A 25,470-nucleotide genomic window follows, 5' to 3' on the forward strand; every position below is an offset into this window, starting at 1 on the left:
GATCATCATAACCCTTCAATTTGTGGACAAACCGTCAACTGAGGGGGTCTACCTTACACAAACTGAAACCACTACTACTTGTAACTTTTTAAATATTAGGGGTTAAGTTGAATGTGTCAGAAACCACAGGGGGTCTAAGTGTATTTTTCCCTCTTTTTTTTTAATGGTATCTTTCTCGTGATTCTTTCGATCGAGCTTTTATCATTAATGGTATTTATTTAAGGGAAATGTTATCAGAACTACAGTATTTTGATGATCACACTCACTTCATTAGAAGTACCCTATGGCCCGCACCATAGGATGACCCAAACCGTCCATTAGATGGGCCACAGCCTAAGTAGGTTGTGCCCCCAAAAATCATTTCCATAGGTTGATCCTAACCCTCTGATCTGTAGAAGAATTGGATATTATGGAAACCGTATAGATCAGAGGGCTAGGATCATCCTATGGAAATGATTTTTGAGGCAAAACCTCTTTATGTTGTGTTCCATCACATTGACGGTTTGGATCATCCTATGGTGCGGGCCTTATGGTACTTTTAATATAAAGTGAGGAGTGCGATCATCAAAATACGGTAGTGCTGACAACATTTCCCTTATTTAAATAAAGGAAAATAGAGATTTTTTAAACTCACCCAAGATATTTCACAAAATTTAAGATATGTTGAACTCAGATGTAGTGCTGAATAACTAAATGATATATATTTAACTTGGGACAGCCCCCTCTATTGTAAAACAGTAGTCATAAAAATGGTTTTAAATTTCGGTTTCGATATGCGTTTCGTACCCCTACGAAACTGAAATTTCGGTCGGGATAACTATAAAATAATTAAAAAAACGAAAAAAAAATTGGTCAAAATCCATAAATAACAAAATTTAGACCGAAATTTCGCACGAAATAAGTCACATTTCGGGTATATGCCATTTCGGTTTCGGTCTCCACCGAAACCCGGAATTTCGGATTTCGGTCGAAATTTAAAACCATGGTCATAAATACACCGGAGGAGGGTGTCACAAGGAAGGGGGGGAGAGGAGGCGAATGTATCACTTCCTTGCTGAATATTGTTAAATTATCTGAATAATTTAGGATCAGTCCACTGATTGCCAACAAAGATTTTGGGTACCCTTTAAATAAATAAATAAAATAGCCAAATAGGCACATTACTGATTCTCATCTTAACCAGTGACAGCTTTGGCTTCATATAGATTATTATTCTACATCACAATGCTAATCCACAGGAATAAGGCTTTTTTTTTACCTTCTTAGGCTATGGATTGATAGCGATCTACGGCGAAGAACAAGATAAGTTGAAGGGATTACCTTAAAGCAACCATATCAAGGTTAATCCCACCTAACTCTGGCTGCAGCTTCTTTATATAATATTTTGATCTGCGAGAGAGATTGATCTTTTTCCTTCTTTCCTCTGGAATGGATTCAATAGAACACTCAGAGAACCCACGCCGGACAAACCTAAAACACGGTTAAAGTACATGCCCCATTAATAGCATGACCATCACATCAGTTAAACAGTTAAAACAGATTACATACATCGATATGAAAACCAAATAAACGAATAGATTTCATATATAGTTGGGAATTAGCTCTATCATTCAAGGTAAGATTAATTTGAACTGTGTTTGTTTGGTATTCTACAGAACTCCCACACTGAGGGAGGCAAAATCTGTAGCACATGCCCATGTTAATGAGGCGGTATTCTACCTTCAGTACCCTTTGGCAATCCCCACTCCAATTTGGTCTGTTTTTTGTCATTATTGTGCTTCTTAGAATGGTTTACCAGGTTTCAGGCTTCTTGGTAGCCTTTTGCTTGGTACTATAATGTATATAAAATGAACAACACCGGAATACAAGATCAAACAAGACCTAACTATGCTAACTGCTAAGAGCCACAACCAGAGTCAAGAATTAGATACCTCTTGGGTGTAGGATAAGTCCCCCAAGGAGACTTGGCTAATTCATATAACAACTGAAAATCACATTACCACCTTAGCCCAGTGATATTAGGAATCACATGGCTCAACATTATACCTGATTAATTTACTCTGATTCAAACACAGTAGGCCCCACTATCACAATACTGTTTCACCTATGTAATAGTAGGCGATGGTGATGTAGAAATAGGAACCTGCCAGTGGAGGTCTCCTAGTGGTAACAAGCTTGTAGCTAGGTCACTCGAGGATCCGTGGTTCATGCTCAATTCAGTGGAATAGGAACATTAGTCTTATGGTTGATTGCCGACATGTGAGATCTTTGTTCACAATAGTTCTTTCTTTTTTTTGAAATATTGACAACTATATTCATAATATCAAGATGTACAAAGATTGGGGACAAGTAGTCCCACCCCATTACATAGTGACAGCCATTGGATTACCCTCCAAAGGCAAAACAAAATGGGAAAATAAAAAAAAAACATCATGAAATCCATAATAGATTCAATTGATGCCCCACACTACACCTCCGAAATGGAACACAGAGCTTCAATTCCATCAATACCCAAAGAAAACCAGTTGTTATCAATGTTCAAGACTGACACAATCATTAGATCTGATGGACATCAGAACTCACATTACCGCTTGAATAAGTGAATTGCAGAAGTCGGGCCAATAAGTGGGATCTTTTTGGCTTTTATAGGTCAACCTACCCTTGCAGCGAGGTATTTTCTAATATTTTCTATTTCATGAGGAACAGAACTGTACCTCCTAACTAGTAGCAAATTCCCACACCAACCATCATCGAATGTATATTTAGATTCATGCCATCTGAACACACAGAATAGATTCATACCATTTGAGCACCCAGTATTCTTTTTTTTCTTTTTTTTTTAAATGGTCCTTTTTTACTTGGTCATCATTAGAAGCACCCAGCATTCTTTCCATTGTTTTTTTTTTTTTGAAGCCAGTGTAGTACTTATGTGTCTCAAGTTCTGTTTTCTCCTTTTGCAAACTACTCTCTATATCTGGCTCTCTCCACCTCTTTTGGGTTTCATGATAGCAGACAGGTGGTCCCCTTTTCTCTGTTGTTTAATTTTTCTTTTCTTCCCGCTATTTTTTTCTTCAAAATTTTGCAAGTATCCTCGTCTTTGATAATTCACAAATCATAATCGGTTAATCACAACCCAACAAGAAAAAAAAAGGTTTACATCTTTTTAAAAGTTTTGGTTTAACTTATTCCCTATGTTTAATAGTATTTCAAATTTTGTAGTTTTTTCATATTTTTAATTTTTGTATGAACAAAAGTGACGCAGGGAGCATGAGAGCGGCAACAGCAAGATAAAGATCGACACGAGCAGCACTAAAATAATCTCGTGGGGGTATGAAAACCCATGCCACAGTTTGGAGGAAAACTCCAATATCACGTGAAAGGAGTGAAGCTCCTTCACCCACTTGACAGAGCCAATGCTCTCTTCACAAGTGATATCCCAAAAATAAACTTTATTCAAATCTATCTTTCTTTCCTCGTGCCATTACATTATATAAAAAGCCAAAACCTAAGAATAACAATCCTAAATTCTGGCCTAACTATTATTCTCAATCTTTTAACTAAAGCAAGATAAATAAAAAGAAGAAACATGACTAAAACTTTCCTAAAATAGTAATCCCTTAATATAACTATACCATATCCTAAAACTGCCTATAACCTAGCCAAATCAACTCCAAATAGTGTAATCTTGGGCTTTTTAGATAGGTAATTGAAAAACCTTTCTAAAAACACCAAAATCATGCTAAAAGAACAAGACTTGACGTCCCAAAAAAATACCACAAATAAAATGACGAAAATAAGAAATTAAAAATTAAAGATTTGATCCACGCCGCACGTTCTGCATCAAAAAGAGTCCACGTGCTGACATTTTCTAAGGTTGTCGTTTTGAACACTTTGGACAGCCGGACACTTGAAACCCATACCAAGTGTCCAGGTAATACAGTCAGTATATAAAAACGTAGATGCGACGCGGAACGCAGCCAAAGAAAATCCTAGTTGACTCGGCACGAAGCGGTCGAGTACTCGATTGATGAGGCTGAGTACTCGGTCGACGCATTCATAATTCAGGAGAGTCAATAGAGGTTTTATTGACTCTGTGATGGCAAAAAACGGAACGCGACCAAGGTAAAAGGGAGTCGACTTGGGGGAGTACAGACGCGCGGGAGTTTTAAAACTATGAACACAGTCGAAGCCGCAGTTGATATGGATTCAACGCCGCTCCTTTCAATGCGACAAAGGTACCTCTTCCCCCCTTCCAAAACGCTAAGGTACAACTTCTTCATCTCCCCCCCCCCCCCCCCCCCCCTCTCTTTCAAAACCATAGCTATGCTATTTCCACTTTCGACTTCGTTCTTTGAGAATCGTCTTACCTCCTCTAATCTATCCACCAATACTCCCAAATCCAACAAAACCAAATCTATATCATAGAAAACCCCATTACCTCTCTTTAAAATCCACAAACCCCTCTCTTCAAAAGCCATAAATATCCAAAAAGAACAAAAAAAAAACTGAAATCCGCCCTTTTCTTCCTAAAAATTAAATCCTACTTCTCTTTCCAAAGCTTAACTCTAATTTCTTAAGGGCATAACCTCTCTCTCTCTCTCTCTCTCTCTCTCTCTCTCTCTCTCTCTCTCACACACACACACACACACACACACACACCCTACACCCTACCTTCTCACATTTGGATACCTAATATACCCTCTCAAACCTTTTGACCATTTTCTTTTATTCCCTTTTCTTCCCTAGATTCTGTAATGGCATCTTCTTTCTCCACTCTCCACTCTCCACTCTCTTCCACCTTCATTTCTCTTTTCCCATCCCTTGCTCAACTTTTTACCATAAAATTATCACATGATGACCTTCTTCTATGAAAGTGCGAGACCACACCTGATGCCCATGCCTAAAGAATACTAATCGCTTGAATGAACTAGCCTTTGCCCTAGCTGAATATGTTCAAAAGGAGGCATGTGACACTACAATCAGAGAAGAAAACTATTTTTTGGGAAAAGAACCCTGAATATGAGGCAGGGCTAACAAGGGATCAACTTGTACTAGCTTAACTCAATTCTAGTCACCGTAGAAGTCCTCGCTCAAGTTCTAGGTATCTCTTCTTCCCAAGAACTCTGGAAAGCTCTCCATGGCTCCTATTCTCAGCAGTCCGAAACTCGAATTATCCAACTCAAGAGGGATCTTTAAAATTCTGCCAAGGGGATCAAGAGTCTCTAAACAAACGCAAAGGTTTGTTCAACCAATTTGCAGTCATAAAGCATCCCCTAGATGAGAAGGATAAGGTTACTTATACGATCGCCGCTCTAAGGGATGTCATTTCCTCATGTTTGTTGAATGCATGTACTTCTCCAGCATGATGATCTTCTCTCTGCCACAAAGGCCTTCGCTAAGCCTTCCAGCCCACACCATAGTCTTCACAATAAAAATCATTTGAATTTATATACACTGGCTCTAGCCCTGGTACTGCCGAGGCTATGGCCATAATCGAGACTACTACCAAAATCACTACAACCCTGGTCCACGACCTGGACAGTTCCAAGTCGTCCTACACAGGTAGGTGGGTCCCACTTGGAGGTTGTTGCCCACTACTTCTACACCCACTTACTAATGGGTTTGTTTCTACCCTTGTACACTAGGCTTGCCCTCGTCAATATGCTTTTGGTTGCCAAATCTATGGTCGCATGAACGGCACTTTCCCTGAGTGCTATCACCGCTTCAATGCACAGTATCAGCAAAACCCTTTGATGGCTTTAGCTCACCAAATGGGAGATCTCTCACTTTCGACGCCCTCAAAAGCCTCTAGGTTACTAGATACGGGTGCTATAGACCGTGTTTCAGATTACTTAGGCACTTTTTTGCCACTTATTCTTCCTTATTTGGGTTCCTTCCTAATTGTCATGGGATGGGACATCTTTACTACGCTTCATTCAACATCCATCTCATCTTCGTTTGGTTCGTTTAGTGTCCCTGATGTTTGTGTTGTTGCTAAAATCTAAAGTAAGGTATTGTCGGTTTCTCAATCTGCTTCACAATTTCACGATCATTTTATCTTCACCCATCCTTTGCCTTTGTGAAGGATATGCATGTGGGGTATCTCCTCACTAAAAGACTCTGTCGAGCAATCTCTACCTTCTATCCCCTCACATAAACAAGACAACCATCAGTAATGGATGGTAACAAATTAAACACCTTGTAACATGTGTTGTCACGCATGTCTAGAACAATAACGTTCATTTTTTATGGACATTTCACATTTTCTGAAAGTTGATAATCATGCCATTTCTTTTACTTTCGAACTTGCTCATTTTATTAAAGAAATGGTATAAATATTTCCTGGATATATGAGGCTTTTTGTTATGAGGGTATATCGCAAGGAATCAAACTTCTACGTACTTCGATCCAAACTTCGAAGTTCTGACCCCACTCAAATCAACATGTATCGGCTGAAGTTCAAAACCATGTGTAAGTGGTTCGCGCCTAGGCCAGTGCCTTACTCAACTGAAATAGGCCTCCATACTGAAGAAGTACTCATACTTTGGAAACGATGGAGGATTAGATCTGGTCAAAAATGATGCACTAGAGATATCATACTCCTCGCTAAGCCCGTTCAAGGTTTAAGAAACTTTATCTCTCATAGGGTGATTGTTTGATAGCAACAAATTGATCAAACAATTCAGATAATACCAGTGCATCGATAGGAGACTTTTTGACAATTTGTATGTTCGTCTGAAGTTGCATGATGCGGGCTATGGACTGTTACACAAACAAGTCAGCAAGATACTTCCCTAGATCCCTTTTCCTTTTGTAGTTTTTGACCATCTCGGTCCTATTAATGAAATTTTCACCATTCAAAAAAATCAAGGATTTGGGGGCTAACATTTTTGTAGGGAGAGCAACGTTAAGCTAAATGTATTGATCCATCATATTCCATACTTCATATTCTGAGTTTCCTCCCAACGATAGTCTTTAGTTTCTTCAGCAGTGCTAGCTCCACCCCCTACTTTAACATATTCATCGTGTTTGAGTGAAGAGCCTTCAAAATAATCGAGGATGCCCTGTGCATGGGCAATCAGAGCTATTTTCCTTTCCAAGGAGGTAGTTATTATTGGTGAGTTTTATTGCCACCAACCAAGAGGGATAGATTGTAACGTGAGTAGTCATGGGATAGATTGTAAAGTGAGTAGTCATAGGATTGGAGGAAGAAGAGGACTGAAATGAAGCCATTGAAAGGGTATATAAGAAATACGAGATGAAAAAAGAAAATGTAATAATGAAAAAATGATATGAGAAGATAGAGGAGAAGATCTAGCGGTTGATTTCTAGGGGAAAGGAATTAAAGGTTTGGAAGAGAGGAGATTGGGTTTTTAGGTTTTGAATGTTGAAAGGGATTAGAAGAAGCTGATTTTTGTTGAGTTTTCTAAAATTTTGGTGGAAATGATGCTAACTTGCACCTTTTTCTAAAGTTGGGTGCTAACTTGCACCCAACTTAAGCGAAGTGCACGTTAGTAACAGAAAAGAGGGTTGAGGAGAAAAAAGAGAAAATCTAAAAGATGTAACGACCGCCCCTTTATTTTTAAAACATGAGGGTTTTGGAGGCCAGAACACTGAAAAAATAGTAGTTTTTCTAGAATTGAAGATGAGAAATTGGCATTTCTAGAGATGAAAAGGGATAGATTTGATCTTCAAAGAGATAAGAAAGAAGGGATAAATGAGGATTTGCGAAAGACGATGAGAAGTAAAGAAGAGATAGAATGAAGAGAAGGGAAGTAATGAGAGAATGGGATCAAATACCTCTTTTGGATAGTAGATCATGACGCTCAGCTCCGCTCTTGATTCACCACCCACTTTAATAGCATATAAAATCAGACCTAAGGATGATGTGAAAGAAAAGATGAGAGAAACTAGATGAAGACAACACTTGTGGAGAAAATAGATTCACCAACATGAGTGTACATTGATATTTATCCAATGATAGTCAAAATGACCAAATATCCCTACATGGTATTTTCTAACAGTGAGATGGACAGCGCCTGAAATAATCACAGAAGTATACTATGAGAATGAAAAGTAGGATTAAATTCAAATGGCAAGAAATACAACTTTATTTGTATCAAAGTTAACTGAAAAATTATTCAGTCCATGCTTATATTTGAAAATGTTGAGGTTCCACAACTTACCAGTCTGCAGCCCTTGTTGTAAGCAGAAAAAGATTCTCCATTCCAAGGGATGATGCCTTCTTCTCAATGTAGTCTGTAGAATTTGGATTGGATGTAAGAACATTGTTCAAAATGCAGAAGTTGTATGCTTGGCAAACATAACAGATCATTAAACCCAAAAATATTTTCTCTTGGAACTTTCTACGAAATTAATATACTAGAGGAATAGATCTACTACGACATTCACAACGGATAAGGTCAAAGAGATTCAACAAAGAAAAAGTGACTCAGGAGTGAATTTCTTCAAGAACAAGTTACAATATAAAAATAGTTATAACATTAAAGAGACACTTCTTCTATCAACCTATAGTCCAATAGAAAACGCTTTTACAGTTGGCTTGGATTTAATGAGCAGCCCATAATTATGTGCCAAATATGAAATCAAATGGTATAGAGCCAGCTGAAACAGAATGTCATAGCGACATTATGATTCAACTATGATTTAAATTGACAGGAAAATCGTAGTTATGGACACCCCAAAATCTAATACATATCATCCAACATGTCTTGTATTTTGAAGGATGCAGTCCTTTTATTTCGGGGTAAACAGTGTAGACAATAGACAATAGATACACTTTTTGATATGTTATATTGTCCAACTAAAATCTGAGATGTATCAAAATCGAATGTTTCAAACAGGACGACACCTAAACCATAGATTCAAGGACTCCAAAGGTAACATGTGGACAAGATATCGGAGTTATCAGTGTTTTACTTCTATGTAAATAAAAATACCAGGGTCCTATACGAGTGACGTTTTCAAATCAGCTGTGTCTCTAGTCGAGAGAGCAGGACCAATTGATACTCTGGAAAATAATTCTAAAAGTATTCCAATGATGCAAACCAAAAAGTTCTAACTAAAGTATGCAAAAGATCTTTAATATAGTTGGAAATGTTGAACAGATCAAAGCATTGTGGGAATAATTAGTGATGAAAATTGGGAGGGTTGACACTAAATACTCACTAAAATAATTCCATTCAAGGACATTTTTTTAATGGTATCCATTCAAGAACTTTCATAGTAATAAAAAATGTAAACCCTCATTACATGTAAATGGTGCTGATATAAGATGGGGACTATACTGTAAGCATCATGTAATCCTGGTGACAACATGTGACTAAATAAAGAGCAAAATTACACATGAGTGAGGATATGAAGAACAGATGTTAATCTAATGCCATACCACAGAGAAGAGTAAGAGAGAATGTACAGGGCATGGAGAATTCTATTTGCATACCATACCTTCCCAACAACTTTTACATGCATTATTTGAGTAAAGAAATTGCAGACCAAAACATGGTAACGTTCTTCTTCAATATCATAATTTGATTGAAAGATAATTTAGGCCCTGGTCGTTTCAGATTGTGAAACCCAATGGTGAGGGCCCCGACCAATAACCACAATGAAACGAACAGGGCCTTAGTGATAATCGGTCGGGGCCCTCACTGTCGGTTGTCACAATGAAACGAACAGGACCTTAGTGATCAGACCTGCATTGGATGTTGAGTGATGTTGGACAAAATTAGGGCATTAGTATGATGCAGTTTCCTCAATTGTGGCCGATCTAGATAATAGGTTCAACCATGGCCTTAGTTGAGATGGAGAAGTACTTAGCTATCGTAGTTCCTTCACTAAGTTCCGATCCAACCCTACTAAATTTTTCGAGATAGCATTTCATGAAGGTAGAAACAGAAATTTTGAGTGATGTTACATACTTACAGGCATGATTAATTTCTGCAGTGTTCATCAAAATGGTAAAAAATATGACTGAAAATTTTGTATGAGGATCAAGTAGCTAGTACTGCCCCTCCACCCAAGTTAAGCTTATCTTGAAGTGCACCGTCAACAGGTTTGTACTTTATAGATCAAACTGAAGTCTTCAATCAATTCTATATTGCAGTTACGAAGTTTCTATTTCTCTTACAAAAGGTTATTTAGCAGTGCATTGTTGGGCAATTTTTGCTATATAAAACAATTCAGAATGTAGAATCAAGTATATCTTGCCGTTCCAGACCTCCTTTTCCTAATAATGATTTCTTTGCCCCAAAAAAAAAGAAAAAAAAAAACTATGGAGAAGTGCATGGATAACCAAATTGAACAACAAACAGAAAAGCTAGAGAAACACTCCCATTATACCTAGAAGTTTGTCTCCTTGTCCATGTCCACGGCATTCAGGGGACACAGCAATAGAAGCAACCTCTCCACACCTGTCCTCAAAGAAAAGGAAAAGAGCGGCGCATGCAATGATTGAACCTTCTCTCTCCACAACGATAAAGGAATCAACGGCTTCGAGCAGCTGAAATTAGAAGAGCACGTGAGAAGCACTGCTATCCAAATACCCACTCACCTCAATACAGTTCAAGCAAAGGTAATTTTATAGATCAAAGGATTAGGTCTTTCTTCAAAATCCAAGTCAGATCACTTGAAACCTAACTGGCTATACGACAGTTCAGGAAAATAAGATCAAAGAAATTGAAAGATTACAGAAAAAAAGGAGAACATAAACCTCTTCATTGGTTCTTCGAATCAATGCACCAGATTCTTCTAATGGACGTATAAGTTGTCTTATTCCAGGGATATCTGTAACCCTAGCCATCCGTGTTCCTTCATAAACATCACTGAAAAGAGTAACAAGAGGAATTAAAAGCATGTGGATTTAAAATGCCCTAGAAAACTTGAGCTTCAAAATAAATCGTAATATAATGAATAAGTTGCTCAATTTTACTATTATTTGGAGAAACATTGTCCAACAAAAATTTTATAGTCCCCAGATCCATTTACATAAAGGAAAAAACATATGTTCAATCCCAGATTCAGCACTTTATTCATACATATCTCAACTTCTGAGTTCTGTTAACCAACCCAGGAGTTTTGGTACAAGTAATTGGCCATGCAGATCTTGAGGAAAGATGCCACTAGCCACAATGAAAGAATCAAAGAATCATGCCCACACATTCAAAAAGGGTCTATATGGATGCTCGGCATAGACTCGGAGAATAGAGAAATAAGTAGTCAAAGGGAAGGAGACAAGCATTGGAGTTTGCTGGAATTACCTCGGAGAATAATGGTAAAGTATTGTTTGGTTGTGCGGCATAGACTCGGAGAGTAGGAGAATAAGGAGGGGGTGTCGTTACCAATGTGTGTGTGTGTGTGTGTGTGTGTGCGCATAAAGAGAGAGGAGGGGGAGAGGAGAGAGAGAGAGAGAGAGAGAGAAGCACCATTCCCAAGATTTTTTAAGCAAAATTCCGTATTTTTTGTGGAATTTGGTTTGAAAGTTATGAGGGGACAAGAATGCCATCTCATCAGACATGCAATAATTACCTAGGGAGTTCAATGAAATATTGGCAACCAAACGAGTAATGGCATCCTGAATCCAAACAAAATCCTGACGACTGCCGAGATTTTATGCAACCAAACACATCCAGAGGAAATGGAAGGTGAACGGCAGGGAAGGGCTCCATGGACCCCACAGAATGACAGCAAGGTATCCACTGTTAAGTGTACCGCTTCCCAACTGCTTCAGCCCATGGGAGGCACCGGACACATGTCTCATAGGCACTAGACTGGTCATCACATTCAAAACGAAGGGTTCCACAAGTAAAAGTCCCAACACAATGCTCTATGGAAATGTGTGCATGCATTTTCTCTTTAAAATAAGGCAGAATTACATAGACACATACATTTTGGGCTCTTGTTATTCTGACACTTGGGGAACTTGAATTGTCTCCAACATTACATGATGCTTCAAGATAGATGAGGACCAAGTGTCCCAATGATGTATTGAAACACAAAGAAATTGCATGTCATACACTTTGAGTATCCTTGATAATATCCTTTGTATGTTTTTCATTTTGCTTTTTTATGATTTTTCTATTAGGATTTTTTTGGTGAGTTCAATGATTTTTCACTTCTTTGTATTAAGCCTGCACTCTCTTAGTGTTGAAGAAACTATTCAAAGGTTAAACTCACTTATCCTCTAATCACTAGAGTTTACTTCATATTCGTGTACTCTCTTGGTGTTGAAGAAACTATTCAAAGATTAAACTCACTCATCCTCTAATCACTAGAGTTTACTTGATATTCGTTAAACTGTTGGAGAAAGGCGTTATTTATCTTTTATACTTTAACACTCCCCCGCACGAGTGGCCCACTTGGCAAACACGTGGCACATGTGGTCCCACTTTGGGCCGACCATCGCATGTGGATTTTTGCTATCCGGGAGGTTTGAACTCGAGACCTTTGGCTCTGATACCATGTTAACTTACCAGCTTCTCCAACAGCTTAAGCTGTTAGAGAAAGGCGTTATTTATCTTTTATACTTTAACAGTTAGTATAGTCAACAAGGCCAAATATTACTGAACAGGAACATAAAAGCCCAGATATTGAAGAATCACAATCCTTGCTCTTCTTTTTCATTAATAGTTCTTGGGAGTAATAGATGTTCATTACAATATGTTCATGTAGGTTCTGATTTCTTAACATAGTTAATACATACAACTCAGCGTCTCAGCCTGTGTTTTTCACAGCCTGTCCCAAGCCAAGGATAAAGGAGGAGGGTAGGCGTCAGATTGGCAGCTGGTCGTAAACTTTGCCACTTTTCTATGAAATGAATCCCTAACATAGTTAATACATAATTGTCATTGTTTTGCTTCATTTTTTTTATTTTTGAACAATAAGAACCACATAGTTTAGGTATTTTTCTGTTATGTGTTATTTTGCTTCATTTATTATTTGTTAGTATATTATCTATCAAATAAAAAGAACAAGAAGATTGTCCGTTAATTTAAAGTTTTACTATTTACGTTTGATTGCAACTATATGAGTACTTCTTCATTTTTCTTCTGATTTTTATTTAGAATCTATTATTTTATTATACTAATTTGTTTATTTGCGTTCATTAGTATCCCTGTGTCTAAACAACCCGACATTGCCACACATGACACACGACCACGTAACATTAGTGCATGGTGCCACAGAATATATGTCATATAATCTATTAAAAGCTGAATAGGATATAAACTGTTTTTTTTTTTAATGGAATAGCATATAAATTGTTGATACATTAAACAAACAAATGCAAGACCTAAAGCAACACTCGGCATTTCGGGTAGACATTAAATCGAACATTGAATAATGACAATTACAAGTTTGAGCTTTATGTGATCAGCCAGGCCACACAAAAAGGAAATAAAATTTATCATTGGAACGATGACTTAAAATACAATCAGCCTACCATCCACCCATCAAGGTGGTCTGGGATTATTGTCAGTGCTAGACTCTTCCTCTCCTCTCCCCTTCATAGTGATGAATGCAGATCTTTTTCAGTCTCGATTAGAACAATTCTTGAGCTCAGACACTGAAGTTTGGATCGCGGGCAACTTCCTTAATACTATATCACAGCTCAAAGAAGACAAGATTCCTCCTCGGAGGCTAAGAACTTTATTCGTGAAATGGAAGTAAGGTTGTTTCTCAATGCTGAGTTTTCTTTCACCCATATTCATTCCGAAGGAAATACTAGGACAGACATTTTAGCAAATGATGGGGTCAATCATAGTGAGTTAAGGTCTTGGGATGAGATGCTCATTCTGTAGGGTATGTATGTTTTTGCTACAATGTGCTGGTTTTTAGCTTCTGTATTAGCCTTATCTTTTTACTCTAGTTATGGATGAACTTACGGAGGGTATCTAGGACGAGGTGCCGTGGTGTATGTTATTTGCAGATGACAGTATTAATTGACGAAACCAAAGCAGGAGTTAATGTTAAGTCAGAGTTATGGAGAATTACTTTGGAATCCAAAGGTTTTAGACTGGGCAGGACTAAGACAGAGTATATGGAGTGCAACTTCAGTAATGTAAGGAGGCGGGGCGAGGATGTAGTAAATATGACTGGACAGGAGGTACCAAAGAGGGATATCTTTCGCTATCTTAGTCCAATCCTACATAAGGAAGGAGAGATTGATGAGGATGTTAACCACAGAATAAGAACAAGTTGGTTGAAGTGGAAGCATACTTCAAGAGTTCTGTGCAACTGTAAAATACCTATCAAGTTGAAGGGAAAGTTTTATAAGACAGTTGTGAGGCCAGCCATGTTGTACGGCTCAGAATGTTGGGCCACCAAGAAGCAGCATGTGCATAAGATGAGTGTAGCGGAGATGCGAATGCTTAGATGGATGTGCGGCCACATAAGGTTAGATCAAATTAAAAATGAAGACATCCGTAAAAAAGTGGGGGTGGCACCAACTGAGTAGAAGATGAGAGAGCACCGCTTAAGATGGTTTGAGCATATCCAACGTAGGCCTTTGGATGCTCCAGTGAGAAGAAGAGACTCGTGCCAAGTTGAGGGAGTAAAAAGAGGTAGGGGCAGACCGAAAACAGCTTGGGTAGAAACAATGAGGAAAGACTTGAGGGCTAGGAACATAACAGAGAACATGACCTTGGATAGGAAAGAATGGAAGAAAATGATCCCTGTAGATGAACCCAACTAGAGTCAGGATTAGACTTAGTCATGTTGAGCCGGGAGATCCTGTCACCTTCTTCATGAAAATATTCTAAAGGATTCATTAGCCGACCCCAACTAGTTTGGGACAAAGGCTTAGTTGAATTGAGTTGTGTTATTAGCCTTTGTATTTCCCTTTTCTGATTTTAAAATATTATTTACTTTTTCAAAAAGAAAATGTTAGAATACATAAGCCTCTCAAATACTTACTGAGTTTAAGTGGGTGCAAGAAGCAATGTGGGATGCGGAGGCAGGAAGCAAGTGCTCTAAAAAGAGAAAATAAGGGACGCAAAAAAGCTCTACGAGAAGTAAGGAGGAAACATATAGGAAAGATCATCAAAAGTCAACATGAAGCATGTAATAATCCCCATTGAAAGCAAACAAGAAACATATAGAAAGAGATATGATTATAGCAAGTTAGGGAGGAAAGGTTGATGTATGTTAGGGTTACAACTTACGAGTAGTAAAGAGGACTTTACGGTTGATTAGAATTACAGGTTTTAGGGATAAATCGTTTTAAATGTTCTATTCATGTTAATGCAATGTTTTTGGAAAAAGTTCTATTCTTAAGATGAATAATTTAACTTTTTAAATACAATCCTTCAACATTATCAAGACGGGAAATCATTCTTTTAGGAAAAAGAATGACCTAAATAGGAAGCGCACTCTTAATTAAGAGGAAATGCTTAGCAAGTGAGCTTACCCTAAACTTGGGAAGCGATAATAACTTGGCTTCCGAGGCAAGCTTTCCATCTAACTAGGAAGCAGAGGAAATGCTTAGCAATTGCGCTTACCCGAAATTTGGGAAGCGGTAAGAACTTGGCTTCCGAGGCAAGCTTTGCATCTAACTAGGAAGTTTCCAGTAACTATGAAAGACGCATACAAGAATCACATAGTGCCCATAAATTAAGGAGCAATGCTTGAAGTTGTAGCAATAGATATGCACTATATCTTCATAATTGATTCATCAGATCAAAGGCTTTTCTTGTGCTTGACAAATGTTATATACAAGGCTGATGCCAATTCAAGCATGACAGGAATAGAATATAGATATAAAGAAATCCATCATGTCGACAATACAATATTTAGTTGAAAAGAGATTCCGGAAATGAGAGTAATGGCAATGAGTAATAAAGCATGTTAACATTACATAGAAATTGTTGGTTGATAAAATAAATAAGCAGAAATAGTATCACATGCAAGGTTGCATACCTAGCCACCATTGTCCCAACTCCATCTCTTGTAAATAACTCCAATAATAAAGATCCATGAAGAGTACCATCTACTAAATGAACTCTTTGAACACCACCCTAGAAATGAAATGAAATTAGGAAATTGCCATCAGATGGATTCTGACACTAGTAATCATAAGGCCAATGAACACAGTAATATAGGTGTTATAATTGTCTCAAGGCATACTGGCAAAGCATCACACCATTTAACAATATGCAAACAAAATGCTAAAAGCGACTCATTATCTATTATGTAATCATTAATAAGAGATGTAGGAATACTAAAAAGCGACCGATAAGAAGGTAAGGTCCATTATGCATAATAGGGTTCTTACTCTGCAAACGAAAGCCGCAGCAGCCAATTCTGAAAGGTAACCATTTAATCTGCTAAGCCGTTCCTCACCTCCAATAGCAAATCCCTGCTCACCAGACCACAGCCCATTCCCATTATCAAAACCAACACCATTTTGAAATGTTGCATTGTACCTTTCATTGAAACCTTTCCCATTCAGATGAAGATTGCTAGTCCCATTCGTATCGAGATATCCTGGATAAACAATATCCTCTTCACCAACAGCCTTAACATAGTTGGCAGCTACTTCACTTTGCTCAGCTCGCTTTCGGATTAGCAAATCTGCATCTTGAAGAGTCATAAAACGAATAAGTCGTCCAGATTCATCAAGAATTGGACCATCTACAATGCAAATAAGCTTCTCTGCGCCAATAGCCAAGGCACAGGCAGTAGCAACTTCATAAGTGCTGCAACATTCAAAAGCATAAGCCTATTAGATTCCCAATCAATACAGGAGAGATAGTTCCAATATGCAAGAGATCATTAAGAGTAAATCACAACAATAAAAACAATTCTCTAGCCATTGATAATCAAAGAGAAAAGACTTAATCATATCAACCTTGGCATTGATAATTGTCCGTGGTATCCTAATCTCCATGAATGAAAGAAAGAGAAGAGAGAAGAGATGGAGAGGAAGGAGATGAAAGAGTTCAATGTCTCTCCCTCTCAAAACATTTATTATATATGTATGTGACTAGGGTTCATGTACAAGAATAAAATACCCCAACCTGGGTATGTAATTACACCGCTACGTCTAACAATAATGAAGCAAAAGAAGAGAACGGGGGAGGGGGGGGAGCTAAACTACTTCTGCAGATTATCTTGAACATATATACCAAAAACATGGTCTTAATTTAACTATGAAACTAGAGCAATGTGGGGAAAAAGGACAACCCTTAAGAGTCTTTAAAAACAGCATGCCAGACAAAGACCCTTTTTTGTTTTCTTTCATACTCTACTTTTATTTTTGATGGGGTGTAATGAAGTTTCCTGAAGCCAACATTACACACTTGAGGGTATCACCATTGGGGCAAAGATTGAACTTCAGATTCCCTTATTATGAACAAGTACATGCACTAGTAAAAGCTAACTACAACATAAGGCCTAGTTAGGAGTTCAGCGTTAAGTAGCAACTACCAACATCTATACTGCCTGAATAGAAGAATGAGAAGCAATGATTATCCCTAGTTATCCCAATGTATGAGAGTAAATAATCTAGGAAATTAATAAAGATGCTTTGCAAATAGAGTCCATAATGGCAACCTACAAAAGTGTACATTAAGGACTATGTTTGTAGCAGCTATCTTTAAATCATTAACATAAAAATTACCATTTCAAAATATCATGCAACCATAAGACCAAATATTTTTCCATCACATGCATGTAAATAAACATAAATGAATGTGTTTATGCAATGTATAGGTTTCTTAAACCTTCAAAAATATGCAGACATGTAATTTCATGTGTGTGCATGCACATGTAGCTGCTGCACTGGCAATGGCATGAGAGCAACATCGTCCAGGATCAGATAGAATGAAAACAAAATAATTAGTCTATAGAGAAAAGCTACTTAGCATACTTGCAATTCAAAACTTCTCCCGAGCTGGAATAGCCCAAGTTGCTTACTATTACTATACAGCCTCCATCAAGCCTCTCGCGTATACGGGAAACATCTATTTTCTTTACTTCACCTGTTGCTCCATGGTCAATACCTTCAACGACTCCTCTTCTCTGGAAAAAAAAAAATAACAAGAATGAGTTGATCTAACAATAATGGTAAATTGGAAATAGGATCCGGAAAAGGACCAATAATCCAGTTATAAAAAAATGATATGATGGGTTTCAAAAAAAAGTTCAACAATGTCCCCAATAAAATGATTAAAAGGGGAGAGAGAGAGAGAGAGAGATTGGTTAATGAGATACACGTATATGACGCAATGCATTTTCTTTGAATGGACATAGACTTTGAGGCAGCAAGAACCTTCTCAGATAACATCATTGATACATTAAATACTACACAACAAGAAAAGAAGAAAGCAGGTTTAATGATGAATTATGCTTTTCTATCAAGACCCAACAACATTATATCATGCATATACCGAAAATCACTTGTACTGGAGTGAAAAATCTGAACCAGCATAAATTCTTATCAAACATGAAGACTTCCTCACCTTAGCTGCAAGAAAATTACCACTCGCGACACTGACACCAACATCATGCCAGCGACTACTGTCACCATGCCGACGAAGGCTCAATATAGGGGGTCCCGGAGAAAGCTTTGCTTCTATGGTAAGTCGAATTCTCCCAGCTGCTTCCATCGCTGCTTCAAGTGAATCAGAATCTGTAATCCGATACGAACCAACATATTTGCCCTTGCTTCCTGAAATAAGAAAGTACTCCCATTGATGAGACAGTATGTCCAGGTAAATACGTTGGAATGGAGCAAAACAGCATAAACAAAAATTTAACATGCAAGTCAACTCCACTGCTTGCAAAAAGTTGTTAGGTAACTTGGTTTAATATTAGGATTTGGGGGTTTATTCAGCCATCCAAAACCTTTCTCATCAGTGCAATTCCAGTTTCTCATCACATCGAAGTAGTGACATTGTTGATCTTAGGTCCGATAGGGAATAAGGACGCCAGCAAGGCAGAGGCAATGACTTATGATGGGTTGAAGATATTTGCTTCTTCTTTGTCAGGCCACTTGATTGTCGAAGGGGATTCGTCCAATTCAATTAAATGGATGAGATAAGGGGATGGCCTCTAATGGAGACTGCTAACCATGTGGCAAGGGATGCAAACTCAAATGCTAACACTCCCATGGGAAGCGGAGTTAATCGGCTCTCCCTAGTTATTAGTGATCACTACCTGTTGGATGATGACATGGGGTGACCATTATTTAGTTCTCTTATGTTTGTGGTAAGACCAGCTGGGTCATCTCATTGTACTTAGTGACTCCTTTCCTTTTAATAAATTCATTTTACTGTTAATAAAAACTCCTTCCCTTACATAAGCAACAATTTTGTTGATGATACCCCCAAGCCTCCAAGGGCTCCTATTTTTCAGTGTAGCCCATCTAATAGGATTCTCGGAATCACTCTTCACGACTAGTTACCCCCGAATCCATTGACAAATAGGAGGAAACCAGTAAGAAGAACCCCTGCTTCCTCTTGTTTGGAGTTCACAGTGCCAATAGGACCGGAGAAAGCAAAAATACTTCCCCAAGCCCATCCATGAACACCCACCCCGGTTCCCAAGTAAACACCATCAAAGTAGAGCATGATAGTGTTCAAAGAGAGAGGATGATGCTTGTTTTCCAACCTCCAAAAAATGATCTCCTTCCATTTCCTGAGGAAGTCATGTGTAGTAATTCCCCAAAACTCATCCTTTACAAACCAACAAGACTTTAACTGCACCTAAAGCCTTAGCGTGTTGATTTTTTACTAAACATATGTCGCACACCATCAGTTCTTAACCAGCAAACTGATGCTTATGGACCTACTATTGCTTTTGTGAGGCAGAATAAAAGATGAGGTCTTCAAGGCAAGTTTAATTTTTCTATTTATATCTTTTATTCTTATTTATTCTATTTTCCCCCTTTTTGGGGCATTATAGCAATTGTATATAACCCTGGGGGTATTTTTGTACTCATTGTGCATCTAGCTTTGAATATATGAATGGTGCAACTAATGTACTTTCAAACTAACCTACAACTTCTTCTATTGATTGTCTTCTTTATTAAAATACTAAGATCTCGACTTATATCATTCATAGTTCTCAATGATTCTATGTGCGGATTAATGCATTGCTTTCCCTCTACACCAGCTGTGTATCTCCCATAGCATTATTAGTGTAACACTACCAGACTGATGCAGACCCAGGGTTCGAAAATCAGATCCGGTACTTTTGGAGCTGAGCAATAATAGAGGTTCTAATTCAATTTCAGCAGAAAGCATTCAATCTCAAACAATTTAAACATAACGTGATGATTATTCACAACTAGACCATTCATAATAATTATAGCTATTGAGTTCAATCATTAATATGAACTTAATATATCCAAGTAAAGTGTCATTCAATAGATCCAAGATAAATCAAGTCAACTATAAAAATAAAATAAAAAATAAAAATCAGAAGAACGCATACAACAGCGTAATAGATCTATAAGCCTACAAAAACAGTTCAGATCAGTCGCTAAACGGCAACCAAACTGTGGAATGTTCCCATCCTTAGGGTGTCGAATTTTATTGAATTTATTCAATCTTTTGCTGAAATTAGTTGTTTGCTTTTCAAGTTGTTGAGGTCTGGAACTTGAATATTTCCGTTGCTTGTTCCTTTTCAGTCTATGTGCTCTTGCTACGTTATCTTCCTCTTCATTCGCTACTTCTCTGAAGGTACTCTTTTGCTGTGACTGTTTTAGGACCAAGATTTTAATTCAGGGAACTTTCCAAAACCTTAATATATAACTACAAAATTCGAGCAAGATATTCAATTTCCGGGCTGTTTATAGCAAGGAGCCAAGGAGTAACTAAATAATTTTTGTAGCCCTGCTTGCATCATCAGCCTTCCTAAGGATTAGGAACATACTGCCATTTTTTAGAGATCTGCTATACCCTCCCTCGGGCTGGAATGGTTCAGTTCTGATATACCATTTTGAGAATAGTTTCAAAAATGAACAATAAGTTGGCTTTACTAAAATGTTGTTTCACGTTTGCTTTAGAACAATGAACATATGCTGATGGGACATAAACTGGACCTTCTCTTTGACCCGACGACGAAATCTTTCATATTGTTCCCCATAATAAAGAAATCATGCTAGAGACAATTATGAATGAAAAGAACAGCAACATCCATTGGTTTCACTAACCTCTCTCTGCTAAAAGCTTGTCAATTTGCACATGCGTTCCAGGAACAAGGACAAATTTAATCCCCAAACCATGAAGCAGCGAAATATCCTGCACAGAAAAACAATTAAATATCCAGCAATATTGCTAAAGACAAGATGTAGAACTAAAAGTTAATGTCCTATTGGAGCCCATAATCCTCAAGAACCACTTGTTAGCGCCAAATGAGATTCCATCATTCCAAGGTGCAAGGGCCGAACATAATGGAATTAAAATTCCTGAAATGCAAATTCAAAAACAGAACCAGAGTAGATAGAAAACTCGTCTAGTGCCATGGTAGAAATTTATACATTTTTTTGAATGATAGATAATTTTATTAAGAAGAAAGAAAGGGGAATACCATTCAAGAGAGAGAGAGAGAGAGGGAGGGAGGGGGGGATCTCGCGACCAAGAATAGAAGATGGCAAGGGGGGACAAGCAAAACAGAAGAGAACAGAAAACAAAGCCCGTCAAGTGAGAAGAAAATAAAAAGAATGGCCTCACTTCTGCTTCATTGGAATCCGTGATTTCAATGGGCCTAAGAACACCTATCTGGTCAAACCCCTCTCAACCCTTAGAACTCACATACTGGCCAGCCCTAAATTACCCAAACTAGAACAATCGAAGTTAAACTTTAAGAGCCCAGGCCCAGGGGCGTCCCACCTAAGGGCAAGAATATCTACCAGCTCCTTACTAAAACAGATATCTCACCAACTGTGCCAAAGGTCATACCTGGATATAAACCTGAAGCAAGGGAAGATCTTCACTCGGGCAATGGATAGATATGTCACCTTAGTGTAGATGGTGAGCGAGCTTTTAACCAAACTTCTAAACACCCGAGCATTCCTTTCCCTCCATATCACCCATATCGTGGCCAATAGGGCCACTCTCCACAAGATCTTCCCTTTCTTCTGTCAAGAGACAAAAAAAACCCAGCTCTCCAAAAGATTAGCAAGCCGAGAAGGGAAGACCTAGGATATCCCGAATCTCCCTAGATTGCGACTCCACACATCTCTGGCTAACCTGCAACGAACAAAAATATGATCCACATACTCCCCTGCCTCCAAGCACAAGGTCACAGTAGAGCAATGTAATCAAACCATTCGCTTTGAGTGAGGGAGCGGGGTCGGAAGCCTACCAAGGACCACCTAGGTTTCTATGAGACTACCAGGTATCGGAGGCAATAAGCACCACCCATAGAAGGGTAAAGATCCACTTACCCTTTAGGAAAGGGGAAATGACCATGAGTGGGGGGTTGATGTAAATGAATTATAACAATAGAAAATGTAAGTATACATAGGCTAGGTCTTCTAGTAGAAAAACATCAAGTTTCAAGTTGACTCGTCAAGTTTTAGTACTGCAATATAAATGAATTATCACCCTTTACGAAATATAGGTTTGCATAAAATACACTTAATTATATTGATAATTGATATAGATACATATACAAATATAAAAAGTATGTCTAACCAAACCTTTTTCTTTTATTTAATCATCATGCAATCACCTAGGAGAATATGAGCCTAGTGTCACGGGTCTTAACTTTTTCACCAGTAACGAATCTCTACGGCACCCTAACATACTAAGGCCAGCCTACTCCAGTGCAAGACCCTACGCGTACGACACCTCTTGTCTCTTCATTTATATGCTCACAAACTAGAAGTCACTCACTCCCACCCATGCTATTACCTTTGCCCTCATCTGGCACCACTTTAAGCCCACTCCTCGTGATCCACCTGCAACATGAGTAACCGAACACAAGGCCGGCTAGCTCTATGTGGCCTAGACTCATGCCAACATCAAGAGACAGTTTGCAAGAGTATAGCACAAGTCCAAACATCTTGCTCGTATACTTAAACCCCAATAGGAACGAGGGACGACACGGGCCACATCTCAATCCAACAAACCAGAAGACCTGATCATCCAAAGAGCAGACATTCACCGTGGACCAATCAGTAAGACCTCTGTCTCATGACGATGGCCAAAGAGCAGACATGCACTGTGGAGTCGTGGACCAATCAGTAAGACCTCTGTCTCATGATGATGGCCAAAACCGCCCTGGTAAGAACTCATGGAACACCCAATTGACCTCTTGCTCAAATGTAATGCAGCCTATATCTCGACCTTGAAATTGAGGATTTGATCCCAGATTGTGAGTTAAAAAATAATAACAACTGCAAATAAAAGAAAATAGAAAAGAAAAACATCGAAACACTGAGAAACAACTACATAAAATTAGATGAGAAAACTGTTGGTGCGCTTAAGCTCACCAAGCTTATGGTGCGCTTAAGCGCCCCAATCACATGGGGGCCCACTTTGTTAGGATGATCCAAAGCATTCATTTGAAAGACCCTTACATAGATGGGGGGTGTACCAAAAATCAGCTCCATAGAATCATCCTAACCCATCCATTTGTGGAGGTCAAAATGGACAGACCTTGTTTGTCCACAAATCTGCCCATTTTTGTCCTCCACAAATGGAGGGTTAGGATGATCCTATGGAGCTGATTTTTGGTACACCCCCTATCTACGATAGGGCCTTGCAAATGAATGGTTTGGATCACCACAGAAAATGTGGGACCCATGTGGTTGGGCGCTTAAGCGCACCATAAGCTTGGTGAGCTTAAGTGCACCAACAGTTTCCTCAAATTATATATATATATATATATATATATATATATATATATATATATATATATATATATATATATATATATATATATATATATATATCGGAGAAAACTGTTTGTGCGCTTAAGCTCACCATTTTTTTGGTGCGCTTAAGTTGTTATAACACCTCCCATTCGTTTAAATGTTTGGGTCCCGCTGGATCCCGCTTAAGCGCACCAATGGGAGGCTTTATAACAACTTAAGCGCACAAAAAAAATGGTGCGCTTAAGCTCACCAACAGTTTTCTCATATATATCAAGCACCGAAAAGCACAAATCTCTAGTTCTGCAAAATTCATATAACCATTCCCCAACAAGAAAATGGTTTATCTTGCGAGCTACTTTGCAGTTTGCACAGTATCGATCTGAAACTAATCGAAGAAGTCGAGCACATCCAGGTTAAAAAAAAAAAACTACTTTATAATTAAGGGCCTCTTTGGGTGCCATCAGAATTGGTCCTTATTTATAAGATTATTTGAAGTTCATCTTATTTGCAAATGGAACATTAAAGCTTCTTTGCCTCTTTAGTAACCATTAACCATACAATTTTCAAACTAATATAACCATTATTTGCATACAATCATAATTAAACAAGTAATTTTTATGTGTGTCCTAACAAAAGAAAAGACATAAAAAACAGGGGAAAAACAGGAGAACAAGAACAAAAAAAAAAGAAATTTTACCTGCAGAATATCATCCAAACACGGACTATCTACAATCTCCCCTGAAATTATGACAACGAAAGTGCTGTCTCTATGGCCGCGAATATACGGCCACGCCTGCCGAAACCACCCCACGAATTCCTCATTTTCTTTGTAAGAATTACAGTCTCCACCCTCGTTTTCCCCAAAACCATAACCTACGGAAAAATCTCTCCTTCCAAAAACGGCATTTTGCGTCCTTGTTGCAAAGCTCTGAAACCTAGTCTTGTAAAAAAATGGAAATCTAAGATGGAAAATTGGTTTCTTGTCGAAAGAAAGAGGCGAGATTTGTCTGAGGTTTTGCAGAGAAATCCATGGCTTCGATGTTGAAGCCGCCATGGGGGGAAAAAAATGGATCGGAATTGAGTCGAAACCCTAGCTGAATTCAAGCATAGCTGAAAAGAGAGTAAAAAGGGAGAAAACAGAGCAAAAGACGCGGAGAAAAGAGGAAGGGTGTAGGGTTTTGTCAAAGGCCAAGTGTACTGAGAATCTGAGACACGTGCACTGGTTCGCGAGACATGTGACCTCCGAATGCCACTCTGTTTGGAAGAGGTTTTGGGGGGAAAGGAACTAGGACTCTAGGAGATAGGGAGGAGGACGCCACCAGAGGGAGCGAAGGGGCTGAATTTGTAAAGAGAGAGGGAAGAACCGCCCTTTTTAGAAAGTGGCATATTCGGGTCCCCTTCTTCCCCGGGTCTCCCCTTGTAATGTATTTATGGCTACCCTCTTTTAGTCTTTTTACGCTACGAGGGGGTGGCTTGAGAAAGATGAGGGGTAACATATATCATTATAGGGTTTTGGGTTCTGGAACACTCCTTGAAAAACCGATACGCCGGTATATGTGTTTCGGTCAATCCAGGCGGCTCCTGCCATCTACGTGGGAATGGAAAAACCGGTACGAGTGTCTCGGACC

General features: G+C 38.5%; 1 protein-coding gene across 1 annotated transcript; it reads right to left on the reverse strand.

Annotated features, from left to right (window-relative positions):
• Nucleotides 1-1,041: 1,041 nt before the first annotated feature.
• On the reverse strand, nucleotides 1,042-25,443 carry LOC143876093 (putative amino-acid acetyltransferase NAGS1, chloroplastic). The gene is made up of 10 exons (XM_077377728.1): nucleotides 24,540-25,443; nucleotides 21,173-21,260; nucleotides 18,477-18,685; nucleotides 17,885-18,036; nucleotides 16,289-16,712; nucleotides 15,934-16,031; nucleotides 10,733-10,844; nucleotides 10,363-10,522; nucleotides 8,187-8,259; nucleotides 1,042-1,470 (listed from the first exon to the last, which is right to left on the reverse strand). The coding sequence occupies exons 1-10, from the start codon at nucleotides 24,894-24,896 to the stop codon at nucleotides 1,317-1,319; spliced, it is 1,827 nt and encodes a 608-aa protein (XP_077233843.1). The 5' UTR covers nucleotides 24,897-25,443; the 3' UTR covers nucleotides 1,042-1,316.
• Nucleotides 25,444-25,470: the final 27 nt, after the last annotated feature.

This window comes from Tasmannia lanceolata, unplaced genomic scaffold (genome assembly GCF_043159265.1).
Source record: "Tasmannia lanceolata isolate RefF3 unplaced genomic scaffold, GAP_Taslan_0.1 ptg000004l, whole genome shotgun sequence".
NCBI lineage: Eukaryota > Viridiplantae > Streptophyta > Magnoliopsida > Canellales > Winteraceae > Tasmannia > Tasmannia lanceolata.